Raw genomic sequence first — 27,615 nt, 5'->3', positions numbered from 1 at the left:
GTATCCGCCGGAAACATCGCGGACGAAAACGTCGCGCAGAAAATCGTCGTGGTACAAAACATCGTGGGAGAAGAGTACAAAATATCGTCGTCGAAAATACAGCGGTTCAAAAACTTCGCAGTTTAAAAACATCGCCGTGGAAAATATCGTGATAAAAAATAAAGCACCTGAAAATCATCGCACATATGCGTTTTTCAAGTTTTAAAAGTCGTAAATGCATATTCGCATAATGATTTTGAAGCGCAGGAAGGAAAGAGGGAGTTTTATATTTCTGAACGAACTAATAAATTTTCGTTTAAAAAGTAAAAAGGAAACTTAAGTATTTAAAAATTGAAAATGAGTAGAAAAGTAATGCAACTTAGTGGAATTTTAAATTTACGTAGTTAATTAACAAAGGCCATTAATAAATTAATCTCTACATATAATAAAAGAAAGAGATGGTGTGTGTGTGTGTCTTTCGTTCGTGCTGCGTGTAAGCTAATAGACCCACGGCTACGAAATTTGACAAAATTCTGAACCAGATCGTCATTTGTGATGAAACGTGGATTTACGTCAATAACACAAGCCGAAAAGGGAGTTGATTTGAGCCCGGTGGACACGTTGGCAGCGTTTCAAAGCACAATTTGACTAATTAAAAGATCATGCTTCGTTTCTGGTGGAATCTAGACAAGAGCCAGTGCACCTCGAAGCGAATTTTTCGAAATTCGAATTCGAATTTTTTTTTTAATTTTATGTTTTGTGACGAAATCGCGTCATTTTGAGACAAAATGGGCTATAGGAAAGCGAGATTTTACTTTACACACTCCATTTTCACATCGTCATGAAACGTAGGCACTTAGCTATTTTAAGAACTTAAAATAAATTTCGTGTTTCAATAAATCGATTAAATGCGAATTTATTTAACAAAGGAAGCTTAACACCTTTTAAACGGGATTTTTTCTAAAAAAGTTTATTTTTAAAAATGTAAAGTTTATTTTTCTTAGATTTTTGGACACTTTAAACTTTCATCCTTGCGACAGTTTATACAAAAAGAATTTTTGAAAAATGATAATATGTTGTATTTTAAAAAATTTTTTTAAATGAAACTTCTGAGTACACTTCTCACATCTCACATCTTTAAAAATGTGATTTTGGGAACAATTTTCCTTTCTTATTGTTGTTGATAGATTTTTGATGAAACCGCATCCTTTTGAATAGTTTCATTCTTTTAGAAATATGGGTTTGGCAACAATTTTTCATCGTATTTCTTATGTCACTGTTTTTAAGAGATTGGCATATTTCCTTACCATTTATATATATATATATATATAATAATACAATTTTATTGATTTTTTTTTGATAAAGTTGTTCTGCAGAGTAAAATTCTGCGCTGAATTTTTTGTTTTCAGTTTCTTTCATGTTATTTTTTGCTTATTTCACTGTTTGTAAGATACTGAAAAGTTTTGCTTGATTTTTTTTCTTCAAAGGAAAGTTGGTTAATTTTTTTATTAGGATAATTAATATTTGTATTAAGGGATATAGCTTATTTCATTGTAATTTTTTATCTTGAAAATATAAGATAAGATATTAATTATACTTTGCTTTTCAGAATGTTTTGATTTTTGTATTCTTTTATGTTATTTATTGCTCATTTCACTGTCTTTAAGATAATGAAAAGTTTTGAGTGATTTTTTTAGGAAACAAAGTCCTTAACCTCCTTTATACCATTTGAGTTATTAAGATTTTGCAAAGGGAAGTTGGTTAATTTATTTATTAGGATAATTAATATTTGTATTAAGGAATATTGCTTATTTCATTATAATTTTGCTATGCGTAATAACTTTTTTTTTTATAATTTGCAGAGTAAAATTCTAAGCAGTTTTTAAATTTAACGTTTGGTGTTCTCTTCAGCCATTTTTACGGTACATTTAAAAGCCAGACGAAGGCTGGCAGCGAAGCTGCTAGTCTTTTTTATAAAGTTTTACTCATAATTTTTCATGAAAAATACAATCTAAAAATGTTTAGAAAAAGGAAGATAAATAACTGCATGAGGTTGCCTCAATAAAAATTGCTTAGTTAATTATCAAAATCATTCTCTTTCACGTTTGTTAATCTGATACTGTTTTGGTGAAAATTATATGTTGTTTTGCTTCCGTTTATTCTTAAAGTGTCATTAACATGTCTTGCGCTTCCAAATATTTATACGAATATACATTTACAACTTTTAAAACCCGAAAAACGTATGTGTGCGATGTTATCGTCATGCGATGATTTGCAGGTGCTTTATTTTTTTATCACGATATTTTCAACGACGATGTTTTTAAATTGCGAAGTTTTTGAACTGCTTTATTTTCGACGACGATATTTTGTACCACGATGTTTTAGGACTGCGATGTTTTCTCTCTGCTTAATTTCTTCCACTATGCTTTGTACTACGACGTTTTCGCCTTGCGTTGTTTTCTCCGCGATGTTTTTGTCAAGATGTTTTCGGCTATAACGCCGTGTCATATGACACAAAATTAGTATCTAAAGCTATGCACATGATCTGGTGACATTCTGTAGCTGTCGTTTTGCAACAGAACTGTAAGTAAATGATGGTTCTAATCTGGTAGTGTGATAGTTCCATTTCAAACACCTTGTACTTAATGAATGATATTTTTTACACATTTAACAACACAGTATTTTAAAGAAAGTCTCTTTCTTTCAAATGCCAAAAATCATTTGACAAAATATGATTAAGCACGCCATCGCGAAATGTTTGCTCAGACGATATTTGCGGTGGCGGGAAACTTTCGTTAAAATCCTATATTAGATGAAACGCTTTAATATTTCGAATTATGTAAAGTTGATACTAAAAAAAGAAATATAACTTAAACTACGTTAGCTTAAACGGTTTAGGAAACATTCTCCAAATTTGTGTCATATTCTAAAATAATATTTTAAAATTTTAAATAGGTTTAAAATTCTGGTTAGCATTTTTATTTTTAACACCTTAGTAATTAACAATTCTAAAAGAGTTAATAAGGCATTTAAACGACTCTGCATCGTTGATTCCAGTTTTACAAGTGGTATTTATTTTCAGCTCCTATAGTTATAAAATGCAATTTAAGAAATTAAACTTTTTTACGTATAGTAGTTTTTGCTAGACTTGTTAATTACCTAATTTCTCAAGCCATTATTTTGAATTCTTTAAAAATTATCTTTGATGCAAAAGTGATATTGACAAAAAACAAATATTAATGAATCTATATAAATCTTATCCATGCCTTTTCTATTTTCATTTAGATCCTATATAATGTATGAGTACAAATCAAAGTATAATTTCTGGTCACAAAACAAACATTTTTTACAGCAAATATAGATATAAAGTAAACCAATTCTAATAAATATACTAATGCAAATGCTCAATTTTGTAAAATGTTATAAATTAGGGATGGGACCTTCGAACCTTCGAATACAACAAAACTAGAAAAAGATTCACTTCTGGTATTTTCTCTTTATTCGAATGTTTCGAATCCGAAACCAAAATGACCGTTAAAAGATTAGAGTTAATTTTTTTAATGTAAGATTTTTGGAATGTAAGTTTCGTGTAATCCAGTAGGAGGGTTATTAAGAAAGATTGTGGTTGTTGCACTTTTCATGGTACCTCTTTCACGAATATTAAGCTGATAATGGCGTTTAAGCATACTTGCACACTGCAAGTATGTTTTTATAAACATTTAAAATTGATTATCCTTAATTTGAATTGAATCCTTAATTTACTGGAGGAAACTTAACATTTTACGTTTAGTATATATCTACATCAATTACGAAATATTTCTCTCCCTCTGTACTTGCTCTTATTCCAAAAATGTTAGGAAAACTGTAAAATATTTTAATCTTTTTACAGTTTTTTTCAAACTCTGTAGACTAAATGAATCACAGGATGCAAGATTTTTAATTACGTACTTTCCTTTATAAAATTTCATTTGTTTCTAACACATAAACATAAATGTATTTTTAAAAACTGTCTTATTAAAATTTTTATTAAAAGATTTCAATTTTTTTTAATTACAAAAGTTAAGGATATTTTTTTTTAACATTTTTTTTCTAATTTTTGCATGAATTCTCACAGAGTTCCGGAAACTACTAGGATTCGTATTCCGGTATGAAAATATTTACTATTTATTCCACCTCTATTGTAAATATTATTTAACCAGTGGGAAAACCTATATAAACGATTTTAAGCCATGAAGTATTATTTTACTGAATTGTTAATTCAAGATAAAGTATTACTGACCTTCTCCTATTGGGAGTATTTTTACGGCGCCTTTTTACCCTTCCAGGCTCTGTTTCATTCACAGAGTCTATATCAGATGACTCGGTATCTTCTTGTCTCTTTTGACTTTCATCCTCTCCCTCATTGCCGAGAAGTTTGAGGGCAGCATCTTCGTATCGTCTCCATCCTGCATCTGATGCCCGCAGAGACTCAAATCCAAAATCTCCATCCCGCGTAGCCGAAGCTGACATCATCATCTTGACCTAGCCTAGAAACAGACAAATTAATTTACGCTGAATATATGTGCGAACGATTTTCATTGCAATGGCAGGTCGAAGCAAAATAACTGCAGGCTAGGAAATACAGTTCAGAACTGCTCATGTAATTATTTTTAAGCAGAAAAGAGAAATTGGAAATCAAATACTACGTCTCTGATCCTTCATTTTAAATATCAGATTTATTTGCCTTAGAATAACTCAGACTGAACTAGTAAAAGAATTAAACGTTTTTACTCTTCAAACATGAAACTTAGTTTTATTAAATTACTTTCCTCTATAAATTTAAGAACTTTTTTTTATTTTCTTCAGTTTTATAAAATTATATTGAAAGAGTTCAGCGTAAAATAAAATGAATTTAGAATAAAAAATTAAAAACACAAACTTTATTATAAAATTCAATTCAAAAGCAATATTGGAAAAAAATATCTGAAAGGTTTCAGATTTTAAATTACGTCCAAAGGGGCGTTTTTTTAACGTTTTGTGTGTTATTTTAATTTATTAAATAAATTTATAGTTTATGGTTTTCGTAATTAAACCATAAATTTCAGTTCAATAGCAATGTAGCAAAATAATTTTAAAATGAACCTATCTTTAAAATTTCCGAAACACAGTTCCGCACGCTGGAGATAAAAAGCTTTTTTTTCCCTCGTAGATTGTTGCCATTGCTCGCTTTCACATCGTTGAGTTTGTTACTCAAAAATTCGTTAATGGTTTACAAAATATGAAATCGATCATAAAACAAATTCCAAATTTCATATTTGGGCTTCCACATGCCCATATTCGCAGCAGGATTACGTCTTTCAAAATTCGATGGCTATGTGTACCGTTGTTTTATCACAATGCCAGAAATATACATACATTTATGCAGATTTTTCATTATTTAATTTCTTCAAATATAATGCAGGACTCTAACATTTGGGGGCAACAGTTTGAAAAGTGAAACGGACATTTATAGTGATTCAACGCAAAATCGCAAAACAACAAAGTCCCTTTGAACTAATAATAATTATCGTAAATTTTTTAATTGTATAGTTATAATTGGGTATAACGAAGTATAAATGTAACATAAAAATAGCAACATTTTCTCTATAACAGAAATAATAAATTAACACTATATAGAAAAACCTAATTATACGTACTTAACTACATGTTTGAAATCATCAGCGCAAGTATGCAGATTTGGTTACTGACTAAACATTTTGTGATATATATTAAAATAACGATGATAAAGTTTGCAAAATGCTTTAAAAATTTAAAGGTTCTAGTATATTGAAAGGAGAGTAGAATGTGTAGTTATTTTTAATAAATATGGAAGCACTTTTATTGCAAAAAAGAAAGGAACATAACAAGCAGTCAGGCACTCTTATTGGAAGTACATTTTCAATAATTTAATTGGAAAAGGATAAGTTTTTTTTAAGAATCATAAATAGAAGAGTATCTGAAAAATACTTCTTTCAATTTTATGTACCGTTTGATTTTAGCATTTACCCTTCCATTACAAAATGTGCGAGAAACATTTATTCTTTGACCTTTTCCTTCCATGTTCGGCAATTTTCAAATAAAATGACAGTGCATTGTAATGAAGAGCAATGAGATGATGTCTCAAACATTTGCTTGTCGTAAAAACAGAAATTCTTTCGACAGGGAAATGAGACAAAACAGAATTCGTCAACCACTTTCTGAGTGATTTTCTCTGTTTCTAGACAACATGAATTTCTGTTTCTCTTTTCAAGCGAGGGTCTTCTTTTTGTTAACGAAATTTCTTTCAGTTTTGGAATCAAAGACTTTATTTCATTTTTCTTGGTACATTTTCTAACGACTGATAATATCTACATTCAAAAGCGTCCGTTTTTAGTTAATTTTGGTGATTTCTGACAAACTTGATAAACTAGAATACCTTTATTTTTCTTTGAAAGATCTATTTTTGAAGTATTCTAAGCGAATCATCAATGGCTGGAATAAATACGAGTGACACAAATAAAAATAAAATGGCCGACTCATCAAAACTAAGTAGAAACGTATACATGAATACTAAAAAATGTTCTTTTCCACTAAAAAACTAGAAAGCTATTAAAAGTAGGAATAACATTAAAAGAAAAAGCAAGAAAGAGCATTATTAACATTGCATGAAAGGTATGACATTGTTATGCAGAAATTCCGAAACTGAATCAAAATATTTGTTTTCGACTAAAACACATTTCAATAAAAAACAATTAAAAATATGTTATCTGAAAACTTCCGATTATAATATAATACCTTGTAGAGTCATTAGATTTTATTGATTCTGGAGACTTGAAAAATGAGCAATGGACTCGCCGGGGTTCGATCTCTCGAATACGCGTCGAGTGCGTCTTCAGTTAAACCACGTACGCATGCGAAAAGGAGGAAGAAAGTGCCTATTAGGGCATCCAGTCACTAAATCCTGGTGGTAACGAATTTTCGTCCACCACCTTTTAGTTCGGGCGCCGCTTGTAGAGTTATTTAGAATTTTTCTATCTCAAGAAATTGAAGAAACTCGCAATGCCCTCGCCTGTATTCGAGTTCCGGACCTTGCGAATACAGGTCGATTATGCCTCAAGTTACACGACGAAGGCATACGGAAAGAAGGGGAAAATACCTTTTAAAGTAACCATTATAACTGTTAACCATATCTGATAACAATTTTAAATGATTTTCTATAAATAACCGCGACTGTTGTCAGTTTCGGTTTTATTAATTAAGCAATGGTTCAGCTTACGACGATTCAAACGTAATCGATTCGAAAATTACTTCAAGATGAAAAAACTGCGATTCAAACTTACTTAGCTTGAAAATTAGTTCAAGGTAAAAACTGCGATTCAATTTACTCGGTTAGTTTCAACTTTTCGGAAATTAGTTAAAAGTAAAAAAAAAAATCTGATGTGTACACCACACGATTTCCTTGTAGGGAATTTAAATTGTACACATTTTTTTGCTGCATTTCATTTAAACTTATTTCCCGGAATTTCATTAGAGGTATATTTCTCATTCAATTAATTCAGTTCTCACTTTGTGTCAAGGCAAAAATACATAACACCTAAAATATCTTTATTAAAAATTGAAAAATATAGAACACCAAATACATTTAAAACAATTAAAAAACCAATTTTTACAGTTAAAATTAGAATTTCTACGCAAACACTCGGCAAAAAGACATTTCAGGTGCAGAAAGTTAAGTTTCAAATGTAAACAAATATGATTGTTATGGCTAAAAAAATAGGCTTAGCCGCACTGAAACAACTTTTAAATTGTTGATAATTTTACAAGTATTGCATGCAGATTCACTAAAAGCATAACAAACTTAACCAGGAGATAAGAACAACATAATTCAATAATTTTTAAAGCAAAATTTACACAATTTACCAATACATAAAATTAAAAAACTAAGCTTACTGAGCCGAGTAACAGAATGGGTATATATATATATATATATATACTTTTGGTGCAGCCGATTGCAACCAAAACGGGAGGTGCACAATTACATGTTATATCAGTTCTATATACAAAATTTCAACGTTCTGAATCTACTCGTTTTTTTAGTTATGCGAGATATATAAGTACGTACGTACGTACAGACACCACGAAAAAATCTCTTCTGGATCCATTTTAAATCACTTTTATAACTTATTTTGGGAAAATGAGTTCTTTATTCTGCCCTTACGTACAGATGTCACGCAAAAACATCGTCAAATCGCATTCGATAACGATCAAAATGGATATTTTCTTTGAAATACGGTACCTGGAATATTTTGTCATTACATTATTTCCATTACTTCGTACAAGGAAGTAAAAACAGTGAATATACAATGTGCCCTAAAATGAGGGAGCGGAAAAGGTTTAGGTGAGAGAAGGCTCCTCGCTTAACTTTTAATCTAGTTGGACAAACTATCAGACTATGTAACACTGGGGCCGTTGTCAAATCTGAGATCGGATCCTAGGGATGGAAGAGGCATTTATTAACTAAACTTTGGTTTAACAGCGTCATCTGGTTAAACAGCGAATTACATACGAGAATCCGAAAGAGAAATAAAAAAGGAACTAAAAGTCTGCATTTTGCTGAATTTATTTACTCGTCTAAACGATACCGCATTTATTTGATTTTAACACCGGATGCAGTTTTCATTCGTGTTCAAAACAAGCAAAGCTCCGTTTCCAAGACAACGGTATCCATGACAGCAGTGGACTTCAAAGAGATTTAGTGAACTGTTGCCTACCAGCTTGTTGCAGGGTTTAAAAGATAAGTTTCCTGGAAGTAGGTCGTGATTTGGTAACGGAGTTGGAGCCTTTTAGATTCTGGTACTCTTTTTAAGTACAGAACTGTTAAACACCATTAGGCAAACTTGTTATCAATTATCTGGCGCTAATGTATCATCATAACACTGAAAAAAGGAATAATCCCCCACAGGCTATCAAAATATATTAAATAAGATGTATATCTAATAGTTACAACATTTTTACCGAAATACTATACAAGTCTTTCACGTTAAGTGAATCTGCAATAGCAGTATTACGACCATTCGCTAGACATTTTACTTTAGAAAAATTGCACTGAAAATCAAATGTCAAAATAACACTTAAGAACTGGGTCATTTGGGTAGTTATGGTTATTGAAAGCTTAACGTTATAAGTAACTAGCGGATGTACTCGATGCCAGTCAAGTTAGATTCAAAGTAATGTATCTAACAACAGAGAGAACGATACCGCAATAATCCTTCTCTAATAACGATGCAAAACATACGATGCAGTCCGATGCAATATAGATACAAAATTTCGATAGAAAAATAAATGAATTCTCTCTCATTGTATCAGCAACAATGGCGCGCAGTTTTTAATGATTTTCGTCTTTCTAATGAAATGGTCGTAAAAGCTCAAGTTCCGTCCAATCACCTGCATTCAATTTTAGTCGATTAAATGTAGCAAAAAATTGATCATAATTGATCAGAAATCAATAACGCAAACAAATAAATTCATTCTTCATCATAATATACAGATTTTGTAAAACTTACAAATTTTTGATTAATAAACTCTACGATTTGAAAAGCGAGCAGTAGCTTCACTTTTCAAAATAAAGCATTTTTATCTCCATCACGCGAGACTGTTGCCACTCACAAAAGTGAATGCGAAAATTAGTGTTTTCGGAGTTTTTAATTAATATATCGACTGATTAAAGTCGAACGAAGAAGGGAACAGTCGAAATGGCTTCCCACGAATTTTTGCAATCGGGAATAATGTGTTTAATTTTTGGCAATGTTATTTTTATTTCATAGCAAAATTTTTTATCAACAAACTCTACGATTTAAAAGCGAGCAGAGGCAACACTTCTTGAAATAAAGCAGATTTTTATCTCCAGCGTGCGAGACTGTTGCCATTCGGGAAAATGAGGGCGAAAATTAGCGTTTTCAGAGTTTTCAATTAATATCTCTTAGTTACTTTCTTTTTTTTGAAAAAAGTGGACGTCGACCTTTTCCAGGACCCAGAAAAGAATTGTAGAAAGTTTGGTGATGATAGCTATAGTAATGACTGAGTTATCGCGAACAAACACACAAACAGACATTCTTCTTTATATATATAGATATATGCATTTATTATTCTAAGATTATTAAAAGTGAATAATCATAAAATGAATCGTGTCAGCTGCAGGTTTTGTCCACTTTATCCAATGTACTTTAGCAATGAATCTCACCTTTAAGATATTTTCAGGATTTCCAATAGTAGCATGTTGTACTGAGGTAGAAAGAATATGCCGATATTTACGAAAATATGTGGGAAAGTGGTCCTTGGTTTTTCAAATGTTCTACAGGTGTTTTACTATTTTGTCCATGCATGTCTCTTTTATACATTCTTCTGATATGAATGATTAGATTATATCAGAACAAAGGCAAGGCCCATGCTCACCTAACAGTAATATTACTGAAATCACATTCTTATTTAGATAATAGCAGTTACGTATATATTGCATTGAATACTGGTAGTTTATACCGATTTGACGCTGCAAAGTGGACATGAGACATCTGCATTCTAGTAGTTACCACAAGAGAGACAAAAAGAATGAGAATCCTTTATAAAATTTCTTATTCAAAAACGTATAACTTTCATCTGCTATTACCAGTTTATTTTACTTAAATAGTGGGATCGTTGCATTACAAAAAGTTAAAGGCAGTATAGAAACACTTTATGATATTCATGATTATTTTTTGTGTTACGTAGATTTATTCAAAGTCAGTGTTACTGATGCAAATTTCAAAATTGTCTTCACATGAGTCTCTTTGTCTACATTTATGAAAGCAACACTTCCTCAATCTGTTCAGTTGAATAATAATCAAGGCGATAAAAGTACACGTTTTGTTGCATTTATTGCCAACTATTTCTATTCTCCTGAAAACCTAGTTATTATAACATCCATTCAAAAGAAGTCTGAGGAAATTTGGTTCCTTTTTTGTCTTTGTTTGAAAGAAAGGACGATCCAGAAGACAACCTAGTTCAAATTATAAGTTGGATGGTTGTTCTTAAAGTCAGAATGGATGGAGTATTAAAGACTGCAATAAACCTGTTTATTACATAAAATCCTCAAAGTTTGAATCCTATTTCTCCATGATGTACATCTGAGTCGAATTCTGAGAAATATAATGTTATTTTTCAAATCATAAAAAAGTTCCACATTTTACTATGTCAGTTAGCTCTTTAGTTCTCACGCTTTCAGAAACTGCGTACTTTCAAGACTCTTACAAAATATTAATTACTGTCTTTTTATTGATTATTAATAATTGAATATAAGCTACTCTATCATCTTGAATCTTTAAATGATGTCTAGATTACTAAATTTATTCGCGATTATTCGGGATTAACATTTAGTACCATATGAATCCTGCGAAAAAATAATAATAACGATAAAGGGTAAGTAAACCAATCAAGTTCATAAATTGAGAAATGGTTCAGATCATAGGTGACTATCTAAGTATCATTATTTATGCCTAATCATCGCTACGTTCATTGATCTATTTCAGTTTAAATCTGCGGACCGTGTTGCATTTACAACTCGTGTTATATTTGGATTCTGTATTATAGATATCTTAGAATCTGTAATCTATCTTAAATGTCTTAGAATCTTTCGCTCCTATCTGGGAAATAACAAAATTCCATAATCATATTATAATATTTAACAAAACCTAATTATTTCGAGCCCGTTTATCTCGAAACTGATTTATAGTCTACTATTTTTAACATGAATTTAATGTATTTCATGTGCTTGCATCGAATATTTTTATCCGAAAACCTTTGCATCTTGAATTAGAGACTCAAGATTGATCGGATTAATACCGGGGGACGGTTAAACCAAAATCACTGTTAACTGGGTTGCAGTAAAAAAGTAGGCAGTAAAAAGGAATACTCCATACTTTAATTCGTAGGAAACTACTATTTACAATTTACTCGTATTTTTCAGCAACTTAATTTGGAGAATCATTTCCTTCAGCTATGTAAATTAAATCAGCATTCAGAACAAGAATACACTTCAAAACAGAAAGAACATTTTTTTTTTGTTTAATTCTATTTTATTTCGGTAAGTCGATGGAAAAGAGAATGTTAATGGATGTACACTTAATTTATTTTTATGATTCAGCAGTTTTTTAAAGTATGTTAGAATAATGTCTATTTCATATTATGAGCAACTGAATTATGTACCGCTGTCCGTAAAAACAATTTTTAAATATTTTGGCATCATCTGTTGTTACTGCTATTATTCGACGCACTTTCTCTCTTTTTCTTATATTTCTTGTGGAAATGTTTCTTTACTCTGATGGCTAGAGATTAAGGGTTCATCGTTTGACGCTAAACAAACTGATCTATTTTTAGACAAGACGCGGTTCATCCGCAACCGATAAATCCAACCTCAGTTAGCTGAGTATTTGACTGCATGTTTTTCATTCTCTCTGTCTACTTAAGTAAAAGCTTAAGATCAAAACTAAATATTCAATTCGAGCTTGTTTTATTCATTACCGTTAAATGCAATAAATGAAATAAAGGGACAATGAGAAAAAATCGCTTAAAATACTATAAACGGGAAAGCGAAAGACATTAAGAACTTTTTGTGACTTGCATTAAAATATCATTCAAAACGAATTTCCAGTTACTGAAAACTTCCAGACAATTGTCTAGTTGAAGAAAGACAAATGACTGTTAACAACCATTTGTATTAAGTTACATAAAATATAATTTTTTGTATTTTATACGAATGCAGTAATTGTGATGTAAACACTAGCATTAATTACATCAGTGTTAAAATACGTAGAATTTTACAATGAGATATTTAATTATAAGCATTAAGCTGTGGAGAAATCTTTATAATTCCAAAATTTTCTATCTTCACATTTTTACGTTTTCCTGAAAGATTTGAAATAAACAGGTTCCGAAATAAACATTGCTGAAACAAAAAAAAGTGGATATTAACACTCTGAATGGCATGCCGTTTTGGATCTGCTTATAAAGAACTAAGAGGTTCGGCGGTGCAGTGGCTAGCTCATCGCGCAGCAGCATCCCAGGTCCGCGGTTCGATTCCCGGGCTGGGCAAGGTCGATTGATTTCCATCACTTGGGTCGATAAAATGAGTACCAAGTTCGCTTGAGGACTAAACACTGGGGGTCCTGCGACCCCAAGTTGACCGATTGTTCAGGGTATATGCTTACGCACCCCGGGGCCACGGTCAAGAAAGCAGATTTCGGGTACTGTAGGCCTTGGCCCATTAGGGCTGTTACGCCGTTTAGTTTTTTTTATAAAGAACTAAAACTTCAAACATAATTTATTACCTAAATTTATACAATTAATTATTTTAATACCAGTTTTCATAAACCTTTATTTCACAAAATAATATTTAGATAGTTAAAGAAAATAAGAAAGCAAGAAGCAAAGTATATTTTAAATACACTGGTTATCATTAATTAAGTAAAAAATCACAAAAATGATGATTACTCAAAAAGTTGCGCGTAGAATTTAATAAAATTGATCCACAGTATGCAACACATAGTATGGTATAAAATAACATGAAAAGAAATTACCAGACAATTATGGTGTTATAGAAATTAGCATATTTATAAAATGAGCAAATCGGATGTGTCAGTTTTGTATAGAAAAATTGCCTTCAGTTATGAAGTATGATCTCCACTAAAAACAATACAACATATACAGCGATGTGCCATATTGTCAGTTATGTAGTCTATCAGTTAAGTTGGAAGTCAGAGCCATTGCTCTTGCAAGGCAGTTGCAAGCGAGGCAAGTGTCTAAAGAGGAAGACTAAAAGCAAGCTATACGTCTTTCTAAAGCATCCCAAACATGCTCGATAGGATTTAGGTCCGGTGATTGAGCTGGCCATTCCATGCGCTAAATTGTTTGCTGCTGAAGATAATCATACACGATCCCAGACTTGCGAGGTCTAGCGTTGTCGTCCTGTAGCAGGAAATTAGAAATTATCACCTATTGCACAGGTATAAGAGGGGTACATTAACATCAAGGATGTCATCTCTATAGGCCTGAGCATTCATGGTTCCACGTGGAAGGACATGGAGGCCTGTGCTTCCACCCAAAGGGATACCATCCCAAACACAGACACTGCCGCTTCCGTATGCATCTCTTTCACGGATGTTTGACGAATGATAACGGGTTACAGGTTTTCTCCAAATCAAATAACACCTACAGTTGCTTTGGAGGCTAAACGTGGTCTCATCCGTAAAGAGAACAGTTCTCCATTGATCAGATGTCCAATGGATATGATGACGTGCTCACCTCAAACGTTCCCTTCTATAACGTGACGTGATAGGCATGAAAATGGCTGGTCGCCTCGAGTACAGACCTCGACACCTTCGACCTTCTACGCACGGCTGACATTGATACCAAACGTCCAGTGGCTGCAGCAAGGAAGGATCTGAGTTGAGTCGGAATTGAGGTTCTATTCCTTCGTGCGCATAACAACAAATGTCATCAGCGCTCGTAGCAGCGGTTGGCCATCCTTGGTTGAACCTCCTGGATGCTGAATCTATGGTTAGAAAATGCTGCCAAAGCCTGTGAACCACAGAAGGACTCACATTTAACCTTCTGGCCGCTTCTGTATGACTTTATCCATGAGTCTCCCAATAGCTCTCCATGGCAGTTCTTCGGGCGAATGATTGCCTGTTGGTTATTAGTATAAACTGGCTATCCCATATTTTTTATCTCAGCATCACATCAAAATTGCAGACTTTCTCTGAAACATGCAATTTTATGCTCCTCTCATATAATGTACTTCGATTGCAGCGCCACTAATTTGCATACTACAATTTTACTGAGCAATTCTTATTTGACAACACATTCAAATTTTATACGGATTGTCTTAGTTTTGAACGACTTATCGCTATTTTTGTGATTTTTTCATAATTTTTTGGAAACCAGTGTATTAAAGTAACATTTATATATTAAGATTACAATATGCAAAAACCTTTCATGAGCGGATAAAGGCAGTTTTGATATTCAGAGATTTTTAATTATTCTTAATACCAAGAAACAACAGAATCAATAAGCTCCAGAAGATATGAAGAATACTAATTTTATCTATATCTTTAGCTATCAATCATAATGCAGTTTAATCTTGAACAAATAGACAAAGATATTTATATTTTGCATGTAAACAAAAGACTACTAGTATTCATTATGTGGTAAACACTTTTGTTAATAAATATTCATCCTTTCTGTAGAAATTATACCGATACGCATTTGATATGCTCTAGTGGCGTACTATTATTAATAATGCTGAGGGTTGAGGGTCTTATTAAACAAACTGGGACTCAGGCATTGCATGCTTTCAGGGGTGCCAAATGTTACCTTTCTTTCCTTCTGTAAGGATGATTTTGGAGCATATAAAACTTTTTGCTCCTAGGACAGAGTCTCACAGGTTTAGGCAGTTATCAGGTCCTGATTATGATTTTAATACTGGAGAGTTTTGCTAAGTCTATATGCTTGTGCTAATGTTCTGCAGACCTTACTAAATTGGATATTTTAGTCTGAAACAAATGACACTCTTAAGAAAGGGAAAATATCCTTTTTTTTAATTTTTAAATGAATAGAAGGCTCTACTTGTGCGATAAACGAACCCGTTATTTGCGAACATTTAAATTAACATAGTTAATAGCAAGTGAGGGCAACAATGACTTACCTTGGGATCAACACGTGTTACCTTCGACTGCAACTTTCTGTAAGTTAGATGTTAATTCAAAATTCAGCACTTCTCCAGCATTAATGTTTGAACAGATTTGGGAGAAATAATTCATAGTATATGTGAAGCTCTTGTACTTAAAGCGATGGAATGCTTGATATGATAAGTGCTTCCATGGAAAGTAGTTTATAAGAGACCTTGTAATTGGAAGCTAATAATTTAGTGTGCATTTTATTCGTGCAAAAGACCTGAGGAAAAAAAGTTGACATAATTGAATTTTTCTCAGATGGAAAAACTATGCATCAGGTAGGACATAAATCTGTGCCTGGATAAAATTAAACTCAAATATAGGTAACGTAATCTGAGACAATACAATAGATTACTTAGGATGGTTCAAGATAATTAACGGATAGTATTTCAAATGTCAGCCAGCAAGACCTTTAAGGGGTGTTGGAACCCCAAAATCTTCAAAAAATTGTAATTTCGGATTTTTGCATTTTCAAATTCTCTACACTTTTATCTTTCTAAAAATATTCTTTAATCTCTGTGAAAATTAGAACTGTAAAAAAATCTAGTTTTAATTTGTCATCTACTGCTTTGATCAATGAGGATTTTTACATAAAAACGCGTTTTTCTCCAAACGAGATTTTTTTATACTCGATGTACCTTTTCTCAGGAACTACTGCTCGCAAGTATCTAAACTTTTTATGGCTTATTTATTAGGTTTCCTAATATTTACTGAAATGAGCTTTTTGTAATAAACTTAGAAAAAATTATTTCTTTAATTTTTTTGTGTGAGAAAAGTGCTAAATTTTAATATGCCTATCAAAATATTCTGTAATTTACTCTAAAATTCAAAATGTTTCAGAAGTTCATTTCAGTATAATCAGATAGGTATACTTTAATTATAGAAAAAATTTCAAGCTTGTATCTACAGCAGATTTTGAGAAAAGGTACATCAAAAATGGCCAAGTTAATATTGGCTGTACACCCCTTAAGCCGGAATAAAGTTTTCACAGGGCTGGTGAATGTACGTAACTGCGTGTATCAGACGAGTTTGGGTTTCCAACATTCAGGATAGGAACAATTCTGTACTTACTCACAAAATTAAATGATAAAAACAACAGTTTTGTTATAACGCTCAAAATTCGAAAGATTAATAAAAAAACTAGAACTCGAGACTTTTTTTATATCACCAGACTACGATGTTTCAGGGGCCACAGAGAGCGATTATTTTGAAGCAAGCCATGCGAACCGACGAGGATTATAATACACATAAAAACTTCAGATTCCAAAATTTTGTGGTATCGATATCTGTGATTTCAAATCATCATTCTAGTAATATGCAGCTCAATTTTCCATTTTAGAAATATTCTTTTACTCGCGCATATCGCGGGCTACTTGCTTATATAGTTTCAAATTCTTAAGCCTTGCCGGTTTAAAATTTTGGTTCGTAGGTCATAAAGCTGATGCTCAGTACCAATTTCTGGAGAACTGCCGAAAAAATACCGAAGCTCACAACTAAGAATTTGAAAATTTCGAGGTAAAGGAATATATTCAATAGTAGAATTTTGTATGTAAATAGAATGGAGGTTTGAAATCACTCTAGCTAGTACAACATCTAGGTACCTGAAAACCTGCAGGGGGCTCACAAATGCATTGGATAGTGAAATCCACAAATGCATTGAATGCAGAACAGCCATTGTTAGGGATTTTGAACAATCCTTTCCTTTGCAGTAAGTAATATCCTTTATGAACACTGAACTGTATTTTTTGAATGCCCGATCTTTAAGTCATTACAAAATGATTCCTAAATTCATATGTTTTTGTGGGATACTATGCAGTTCTCAGTCATTGAAGATAATTAAAAAAAGTGCTTGAAAAAAACTGTTGATAAAAACGTTGACTTGTTTTCAACGAGAAATATGGTAAGATTTAAAAAATTCTTGTTACTGCTTTTTACCAAATAATCCACTTTCGCAGTGTGAAAAATAGATGGATAATTTTATGTCTTGTAGGCAACAGTTGGATCTTTAAGCTAGGACAAGTTTTTGTTTTTCATTATGAAAGCTCACCATCTAAAAGAATGAAGTCAAAGAAAAATATTTAAAAAAAGTCTGAAAGTCTGATTTTAAAATACGCCCAAAGAGGTGTTTTTTTCATTTACACATATATACACGTTTAGGCTAAAAATATTTAAAAACAACATATCTTTAGAATTTCCGATAGACAGACTCGCGCGCTGGAGATAAAAATATTGTTACGAAATGCTCAGCTGCGGTAAGATAGCTGTCAAGCAAAGCAGGTTTTAGGGTGCCAGATGTTGCGTGGAATCGCCCATCTGAAGACACAATTAGCGATGTATCGTAGAGCGAGCGAGAAAACTCAATAACGAATTCTTACCAGTTTACCCCAGAATGTTCTCGAAGGCTATACAAACCCTGCCTGTACGCGGAGTAGCAGTGTAGCGTTCAGTGTATTGTGAGTTTTCAGATCAGTATCTTGACTGTGTTGAGCCCCAAGAAAGATCGATCATGTCGAGAACTGTATTTAGTGTTTTGCCGTGAAGCTGTCTTCACGTTATAGCATAATTGCCAGAAGGCTGTGTTGCTGTTTGTTTCAGCGTGCCTATCGTAGTTTTTCGACGGCTGTAAACGGAACTGTCCTGTGAAATAATGACGAATAAATTGTTTTTTGATTCTTTATCAAGTGTTGTCATCAATCACTCCAAATCCACGAACCCGTAGAACGCAACAGTATTTTATTCCGTACAGTGTGTTGCCACTGCTCGCTTTGGAAATCTTTGAGTTTCTTAATCAAAAATTCGTTAAAGTTTAAAATATATGAAATAGATAATAAAAAAATTCGAAATTCAAGATTCTGTCTTCCAGGTGCCCATATTCGGGTGGAGAACTATGTTATTAAAAATTTGATGGTTTTTAGGTCTCGTTGTTGTTTTACAGTGCCAGAAACGGACATATATTCATGCAGACTGTTCATCGTTTAGTTCTTTTAAATGTAATACAAGGCAATAATGTTTGGTGGCAACAATTTGAAAGGTGATAGAGTCGTTTCTAGTGATTCGACGCAAATGCCGCTTCGACAGTTATGGCTCTTCTGGGCTAATTTCTCTTTGGGCCAAAAAGAACGATAAATGTTGAAAAATTAAAAACAAAATAATAATAAAATAGTATGAAATGACAAGTTAAGAAAAAAGAAAACGACTTAAGCAATTTACCAGTTCGTTTGAATATATAAGCAGTGCTAACGTACTACAGTAATTATAAGAATTTATTGATCGTAATTTAAACATACAATGACTGTATTCATTGATTCAAACCGCACGTGCTTCAGAAAAAAATTTTCAAACACTCTTTGATAAAGACTCAAAAAATCAAGTTATAGAGAATTTTAATATAAGAACAGATTGACGAAACGGAGTTTATTCAATCGTTTCATTTATCTCAACATATTATTGAGCAATGATGCTTCAATTCAGCTAAATTACGCACTTTTTTAAGGAAATCGATTTGATGAGATTCGCAGAAGGCAGATAATTTTATTCATTTTATTAAACTACTTAAACAATAACCTAAGTTAGTTGTGACAAACGAGAGTTTATTTAAATTTAGAATCAGATTAATTTTAGAAAATTTTGTCTTACCCAATAGCGAATATTTTAGGTAAATATTTTTTTCAATCTATTACAATACTTTATTCGAAATATTGCATTAAATATCGTGTGGTTTTAGGAAAATTTGACGCAGTTCTGATAGTCATTCAATAAATAATACCTTCGCTTCACATAATGACTAAGCATTTTCTTGAAATCTATTCATTTAACATCTGTGCATCATTTGAGACAACAAATAATGCATTAGAATTTTTTGAATCATACTTATTGAGTATAATGTAGAGTTTTAATTTCCCCCTAGTTATAAGTTATTTCTGTCCTATAATTTCTACTGCTTCATTGCAGATGCAATTTCTAAGAGTAGGAGTTTCAAACTTGCACATTTGTGCGAATACATTTCCTGAGCTCAGGTTGAAGATTTAAGAATTTCCGAGCATTGATTCACCACGGCAGCGCCCGAATGTATTTTGTATAATTGTGGCAGTTTGTCCCACCGTTTATTAGTTACGTGAAGTAGTAAACAGGAAGTGACAAACAGCGCATTTTAAAATAAAGGACTCCAAAAAAAGGGGAAAAAAAAAAACATTGGAAGCGAGCACCGAAAACACGTAGGAAGCAATCCTTAAAGACATAGGTGACATGATGTGTTTGGTAAATATTTGTTTAAGTCGTATTGATCATTTGGCTGAGAATTACAGTGTCGTGTTGCAGCAAGCCCTCGAAATAAATTATTGATCCTGCACAAGATTTTCATTATAAGTTCAAACTGGGTCATTCTGCATTTGCAACAAACAATATAAATAGTGCGTTTGAACTACCTACATTAATGAACAAACCATTGTTCAATGGTTTTTCGAAGTTTCGTGCAGTTGACAGAAAACATTCAACAGGATTACATCAACCAACAGACGATATTCTGAGGTAAACTGTGGAAGATCCCTTACAAAAACGTCATAATAGCCGCAAAACTTAACCAGTATACTTTGCTTCAGCGTCTGGTCTCATTTACCATTGCACTTTGCTTCGTGTCTAGGTATAATAGGGCAGATGAAGAGTTGGACTCGTGATTACCCCATTATCTTGTTTCCACGAACAAAGTACGTTGGATACGGCAGCGTTGTCAGATCACGCGAGATTTCGCTAATTTGCTACTTTTGACTACTACTAAAATTGATTTGTGTGCGATTTTGAGACATGTTTGGTTCTTGTCGTTTCCTGCTGCTAATTTTTGTTTCATTAAATATTTTTTAATGCATTATAGAATGATTTTATGCTATTACAATGTATACAATAAAATTGATTTATACTAAAAAGTATTTAGTTTCAATAAAAGTTAGCAACTAGCGATCCTGCCATCGTAGTACATAGGTGCATGCGCACTCCCTTTTCAACAATGATCCTTGGTGTTTGCGCGTGTTTGTTTGTTCGATTATTTTGTTTAATAGTTTAATGATCTATAAGCAGGATTATAAAGTTTAAGTCTGATTGCAGTTGCTGCGGTAATTAAAGTGTGAATTATGAGTAGCGTGAAAAATTCAACACCACTTTTCAAAATACTTCATTTAAAGTACCCCTATTTTAAAGCTGGTTACAAAGAATGGGCAAAAGTAAGGCGACAGCTTAGTGCTATGTAAATGCAAACTAAGGAAATGTAAAAAAAATAAACCACCAAATCAAAAGAATTAGTATAACAGTGTTAAAAATCCAAATGTGAGAAAGCACTTAACGATGGATATAAGCAAACAAACTGAAAAAATATTAATCTTAATTAATTAGAAAGAGAAATGGAAATTTAAACGATGGAAAATTAGCTGCATGATTTTAAGACTTTGTCAAAAACAATATACGTTATAAAATAATAAAGAATGCAATTACAATCTATAAATTACAGCACACGGAGGCTGAATTTATGGCGACATCAGAGGTCAAATGAGCTCATGCATCTATGACATCTCAAAAATCACATGATCTATGTAGTCATAAGAGCTATTACTAGTACATAATCTTTATACCATAGGCCATTAAGGTTAGAACATTAACAGGCGCATTGAAAAATACACCGTTCCCGAAGGCGAGATCAGTAGAATGAGCGAAATCATGAGATAAAGTATTTGCTAAATTGCATATCATGGCATATCATGGGAAGCAGTGCTACATTTTGTCTTAGAGTGTCTATAAAGGATAAAAGAGCAGATTCACTTGAGCGGCGGAAGCGAATGTGGTTTTTGAAAAACTCAAAGCTGTCTTAATTCAAGCACCGGTCTTTAAATTTCCTAAAGCAGTGAACAAGTTAGAAATCGCCGCAGTAGGAGCGGTGCTTGAGTGAAACGGACAACTGTTAAAGTATGTTAGCGAAACACTAAATTAAAAACCGACAAATTATATCGCTACCGAGAGATGAATATAAACTCTCTTGTTGGCTGTTCAGAAATTTAGAGTCGGTTCTGCCAGAGAGCCTGTTACTGAATGCTTCAATGTTACGTCTATATTCTGAAAAGAATCTGCTACCAAGACTCATAAGAAGAGCTCTTAAATTTAAACATAACTTGAAAATTTAACATACTGCTGGAACGAAAATATTATGGCGCATACTCTATTGAGAATTAAGCTAGGTGACGAGAAGAAATAAAATAAAATGTGTCAAGTTAACATCAAAAATTTTAGTTTACGTGAAACAGTTATTCCAGAAATACAGGCGAATGCAGAATTTAAAAATAACTTATACTTGTTTGAAAGATCTGTTTGAGCATCATGACGTAAAGCGAATCAGGTACAAGGCAGCTAAATACAAAATCATTAATAACCTACTGTTTCATTCTAAGGGAACAGATAGTAACAATGAATTACGATCGGTTATACCAGAGAATTTAATACTGAGTACTTTTCAAGAATTGCATGATGAGCCATTATCAGGCTATCTCGAAATTAGGAAAACAGTTCAGAGAGTAAGGGAAGCTGTTCATTTTTCACAGCTACAAATATTCAACAGATCAAGTACTGTAACATTTTCTAGTTAATTAACTATATTAATTATGGCTCTATCGAGTACCTAAATAGCATAAAAGGTATATTTTCTAGCAAAATGGAAGTCGCTGAATGCCAGTAGTTTGATTGGGATTCGAATCTCGGCGAACGAGCTGGGTGCATGGGCTTTGTCATTATTTTCTCCATCTTATAACGTGTATGCGAGCCAGTTTCTCTTAAAACTGTCCTTCACTCTCTTCCGGGTCAGGTAGTCCTGGTGTGCTTTGCCATAACCAAATAAACCAAACCAAAACAAATCAAACCCTAACGGAATAATAGAAACTGATTTGTTAGGGCCTTACCTTCGTAGAAATAATAATAAAATAGGCGCAGCCCACCCACTTAACAGGTAAAAAGCCTCCAGCTCTATGACCATAAACGAGCTGGCCCACGGAAGAAACAAAAGAAAATTAAGACTGAACACAAACAACGGTCAAACACTAATCCCAATAGACCTGCGATTCGAATTGACAACGGCCATGATTTCAGATGCAATTTTGTTTGCCATTTCCGAATTCAATAAAATTGTCTTAAAATAAAATTTACTGCTAACAAAACCATACGCATCTCTTCCTTCGGTAGGTCAGAAGTGTCGTGCATCGAAAGGATATTGCAGCAGTGGCACAGGTTGGAGTCTAATAGACCGAATCTTTTGAAATATGCTGAACAGCAAAGTGATTAGAGTTAGTTCCCCCTCACAGAAAAGAGTGTGAGAAAATTGTTGAAGACTTGTTTTCAAACAAATTTATGTTGAAATACGGGGCTCAAATAAAAATAATTTTAGCCAACAGTCCACAGTTCGTAAGTCAAAATTTTGAGGAAATGTTCACGGATCTTGACATAAAAATTTTATGATGGTCCCTTATCGAATACAGTCATATAGAACAAAGCGGATAATTAGAAATATAGTTAAAATTATCTACAGTTATGTAAGAAATTACTATAAACGCTGGGATAGTTCTGTTAATTTTGTTGAAGAAGTAGTAAATGTAAATAGTCTTAGAAATAACGTTAGTTTATAAACATTCTGCAATAAGATTAAAAATACCTTTGTTTCCGAATAGCTTACATTCTGGTGAAAACAATCATAAGATACTTTATGTTAGTTAACCATTGTTTATGATTTGGTATGGTATGGTACATTTAATTATGGCAAAGTTATCTGCCTAAGGGAAGGAATGCTTTAGTGAAAGACTTTCTACGGGAAATTAGCTCGTATACACGTTACACACGAGGAAAACACCCATGCAGATGTTCCATTCGAAGGGATTTGAATCCCGGACCGAACTACCAGTGTTCAGCGACTTTACTGCTCGGTCGCTGATTGGCTCTCTATTTATGATTTCGATTTTTACTATCGATTCTCCTTTCCATTAACCCTTACAGGAATGAAAATAGGATTAAAAAGTATTTAAGGAAAGTGTTTTGAAGTTTTACATGTGAAGCTTTTGGTAGCAACGCTTGAAGCTTTAGCTTTTCTATCGCCTCGCTCTGCCAATTAATATTCCAGCATTACCAATTTGCTAGCCTAATTTCAAACACGCCGTTTAAGTTTTGAGCATTAGTTAGGCCACATTTGTGTAGTCGCTGGCCACGATCTTTTTCAAATTGTGAATTTAACTTTATGTTACTTATACTCGTACTTAACAATACGAAAGTGGCGGAGTCTTGAGTATACGCAGAAGTTATGCTTTCGGTTTAATTCAAGTTTAACTAGAAGGTTCTATTAAAACCTTCATAAGACTTAACTTTATATATTTTGAGACAGAGCGACAACTCTCTTATCAGTTTGATTGGGTCTGAATGACTTTGAGTTAATATTACATATTACGAACTTTTACATTTACTTAACACAATGGATAAAGATATATTTCACAATTTTTACAAAATTGAATTTTTAAATTAAAAATGGAAAACTCAGAAGAAAGGCAACGATAAGGAATGCGGCAAGTCGTAAATGTTTCCTTTTTCCTAATAAAAGCTTCCTTTTCGTTTCCCATAGCTGGCACGCTTGCTGTTATAAAAGTAATATTTTTTATGCTTACACGTTTCTTTGGAAGGATTTTTGGAATTTCATTAATGATGATTTCTATAGTGGTTCTCTCACAAAATATTCAGAATCTAATAGTCATTCCACAAAATTTCCTCCATTGCCAAATCTGATAATACTGAGGTATGTCTGAAATATTGCAGACTTATGAATCACTAAGAAAACAATACTATCTCGTAACATTCAAATGCCAGTTGGCATTCGATGTTTTTGGCAGATTCTTTCAGCACAAGGCTGCGATGTCATTCGACAAGCAATAAAAGACTTTTCTCACATTTTTCACCTTCTGTATGAAGCTCAGAGTTCTTCACAATTTTATCACAAATATAATGATTCGCATCTTTGCGCAGAATCAAAGAAACTTTAAAGAAGCTTCTCTATTGCTCCCATTTTTTACTGACATTTTCCTTGTGTAAAGTGCATGCTTCTAGTTTTTCTTCATGTTTATGAAAGAACCCGAAGAAACATGATACTTGAACTCCCTATGTTTACATTTGCCATTTAAGTTACATGCTGTGATAACTGATACCACTTTGCTGCATTGAAATGATGATTTAACCTGACATCTCTTATGATAACTTTGCTGCAAATTAAGCACACAGGCTGAATTTAGGACAGCATGATAAAAAAAAATTCTTTCCTTCTTCTTTGAATTTGAGGTTTGGAATGTCTGCTTTCGTCTATTTGTTATTGTACTTTAGAGCACTCAAGACTCATCAATAAAAGAAAGCACTCATCAATATATGGACTAAAATGCAAGACATTCCTATCTCAATGAAAAACTGCAGAATAAATTCAATATTCTTCTTGGCATGAAACAGTACATAAAACAGTTTCACGTGCATTATGAAAGAATTGTTAGTGGAAGCGTCGATTGGTTATTGGCTTGCAACGTAAACAATAAAATGTAGCAGACAGTATCGATGCGCTAGATGCTCATTGAGAATTAGAGGAGTTATGATCGACCATACAAGATATAGCATTTTGGTGTTACTCGTATGTCACAAACTACCAAACCTTTATGTCCAGAAATGAAGCAACACTTTTAAATAATTTCCTTTGAATTAATAAAGCATATCCTTTCAGACATTTTTATGGTGAACCTGCAAAAATCACTCTGAATTCTGTTCTGGCCCACAAACAGAGAAATGGAGTATCTTGAAAAGTGAAAAATGTAATGTATATAATAAAAAAAAAATTAGAAGTACTGATGTAGGAACACTGAGACGTAGAAATGCATAAATATTGATGGCGCAGCACGTAGATAGCACAGAATGTAGATCCATAATTGAAGAGGAGAATTCTGATTGCGTAGAATGCTAAAATATTGAATCCGTAATGACTAGGAAACTTGGCAGCCAAATAAGATTAAATATTGATTGTTATTTTAATTGACGTTTGTGGCCACAATTTATTTGGCACTCTAATCGTGCCTGTTTCCAGAATATTTACATTTTTGATATTGTTGCGATAAAAAGAGAGCAGAATGAAATAGCGTCGAAGCCAGATTGAGGCAGAAGCAAAAGTGCACAATTAATCCAAAATGAAGGCTTACTAAAAGAAGGTTTTGGTTTAGGTTAGAAAGGTTTTAGCTCACAAAATTTCGAGTTCCAGCTTCAAATTAGCTATGTCATCAGCGTTACGCAAGCCATGTGACAGAGATTAAACTAGAAATGGCGCAGTCCAGAAACGTTATTACTGTCTTTAGAATAGAGAGAAGAAATACCCAAAGTTCAAATGACGGATTTAGAGGCTATTGCTAAATCACATTATAAAGTTGATTTACATATTTTTTTATCTTACATGTAGATATAATTAATTTTAGTACCGAAAGATTCGTTACTACGTATTCTGTTATTGATTATTAAAATACGTTGCATAAGAAAATCGTTCGCTGCATTGTGAATTTTAGGAAAGAGCTTTTAAGCTACTAATATAATTCCATTAGGTTATATCGAAGCAAAGAAATCGAAGAAATCTGCAGTGCTCTCACCAGCATGCGATCTCCTGACCTCCTGATTATGTGTCAGACCTGCTTCGAGTTACACTACAAAGATATGCGGAAAGGTGGGAGAAAACTGCTTATATAATCCCCCCCCCTTTTAAAGGGCGACTGTTCATAAGGGGAACTCAATTGCTATACTGGCTGTAACGAATTATCGTCCACGAATGTTTTATTTCAAGCGCCACTTGTAAAGTCATTCAGAATTTTTCGATGTCAAGAACCTTAAGAAATTCGCAATGCCCTCGTCGGGATTCGAACTTCGGACCTCCCGATTAGTCATCAGACGTGCTTCTAGTTATACCACCAACGCACGCGGAAAGGGGAGAGAATATACCTCATACATTTATACTAACTGCTGTTGTAACTAGAAATTACGAATTTTAGGTTTGATTAAATATTTCATTGATCAAAGCTTCTCCTGAAATATGAAATTTAAAAGTTCTGAGAATATATTATAATTTTTTAAATGGGGAAACTTTTGGTGGCTAATAATTGAATTCTCGAAACGAAATCAAGCTTAAGAAATTTTTTAGTTATATTAATTTCAACTTTTAATTGGTGTTAGTTTTACAAGAAAGCTAAAGCGTTTCGAAGACGTCTGGTACGGATATAAGGAATATACAGGCACATAACGTATTCCAAATATCACATTTTATAGCTGTATAAGTCATGTGATATTTGGAAGGCCCCTCTTAGATTGCTTTTCTACTTGATCCATTTGCAAGGAGGAAGCCAGCCAAATACAATTTGTTACCTTGACCAAAAATCTTGTTCATAACAGGTTTATTTCTTTCTTCAGCAGAGACATTCTGATGGATGGATTCAATTGGACATCCAAGGAAGTCTCCAAGTATTAATGTGTCTATACGGAAGCCTTATGCAGTGTGTTTATCCTCACTGTAACGACATTTTTACTGTAAGAAATTGAATTGTTGTAAAAGCCACCCCTAGGTGTAAGATTTTTCTGTTTCAGTTTAAATTTAGTTAAAACAACAGCAATGCGGTTCCAATCACTTAATTAATTTATCTGTGACAAAGAAAACACGAAGAAAAGTTTCAAGAATTTTGTTTTAGTTGTAAACCGTCGAAGATACAATTCTCAAACTTCAATAAATTAATTTCAAAAGAAGAAAGGTAGACTTCTAGAAATTTACAGAAATCTTTAGCACAATTGTTAAATAAAAGAAATGTCA

General features: G+C 32.9%; 1 protein-coding gene across 2 annotated transcripts in view; it reads right to left on the bottom strand.

Moving 5' to 3' along the window:
• LOC146998503 (uncharacterized) overlaps positions 1–27,615 on the bottom strand; it is a 173,269-nt gene that overhangs the window by 8,403 nt on the left and 137,251 nt on the right. For both annotated transcript variants that reach the window (XM_085810831.1, XM_085810830.1), the window contains one exon: positions 4,259–4,505. In XM_085810831.1, coding sequence (XP_085666957.1) covers positions 4,259–4,494 — 236 coding nt within the window. In that variant the 5' untranslated portion in view covers positions 4,495–4,505. The remainder of the gene's footprint in view (positions 1–4,258; positions 4,506–27,615) is intronic.

Source organism: Stegodyphus dumicola, chromosome 2, assembly GCF_044657685.1.
Source record: "Stegodyphus dumicola isolate Sdum_Otavi_A_Nest chromosome 2, ASM4465768v1".
In the NCBI taxonomy this organism is placed as follows: domain Eukaryota; kingdom Metazoa; phylum Arthropoda; class Arachnida; order Araneae; family Eresidae; genus Stegodyphus; species Stegodyphus dumicola.
The sequence above is the reverse complement of the archived record's forward strand: the minus strand, read 5'-3'. Positions and strand labels throughout refer to the sequence as shown.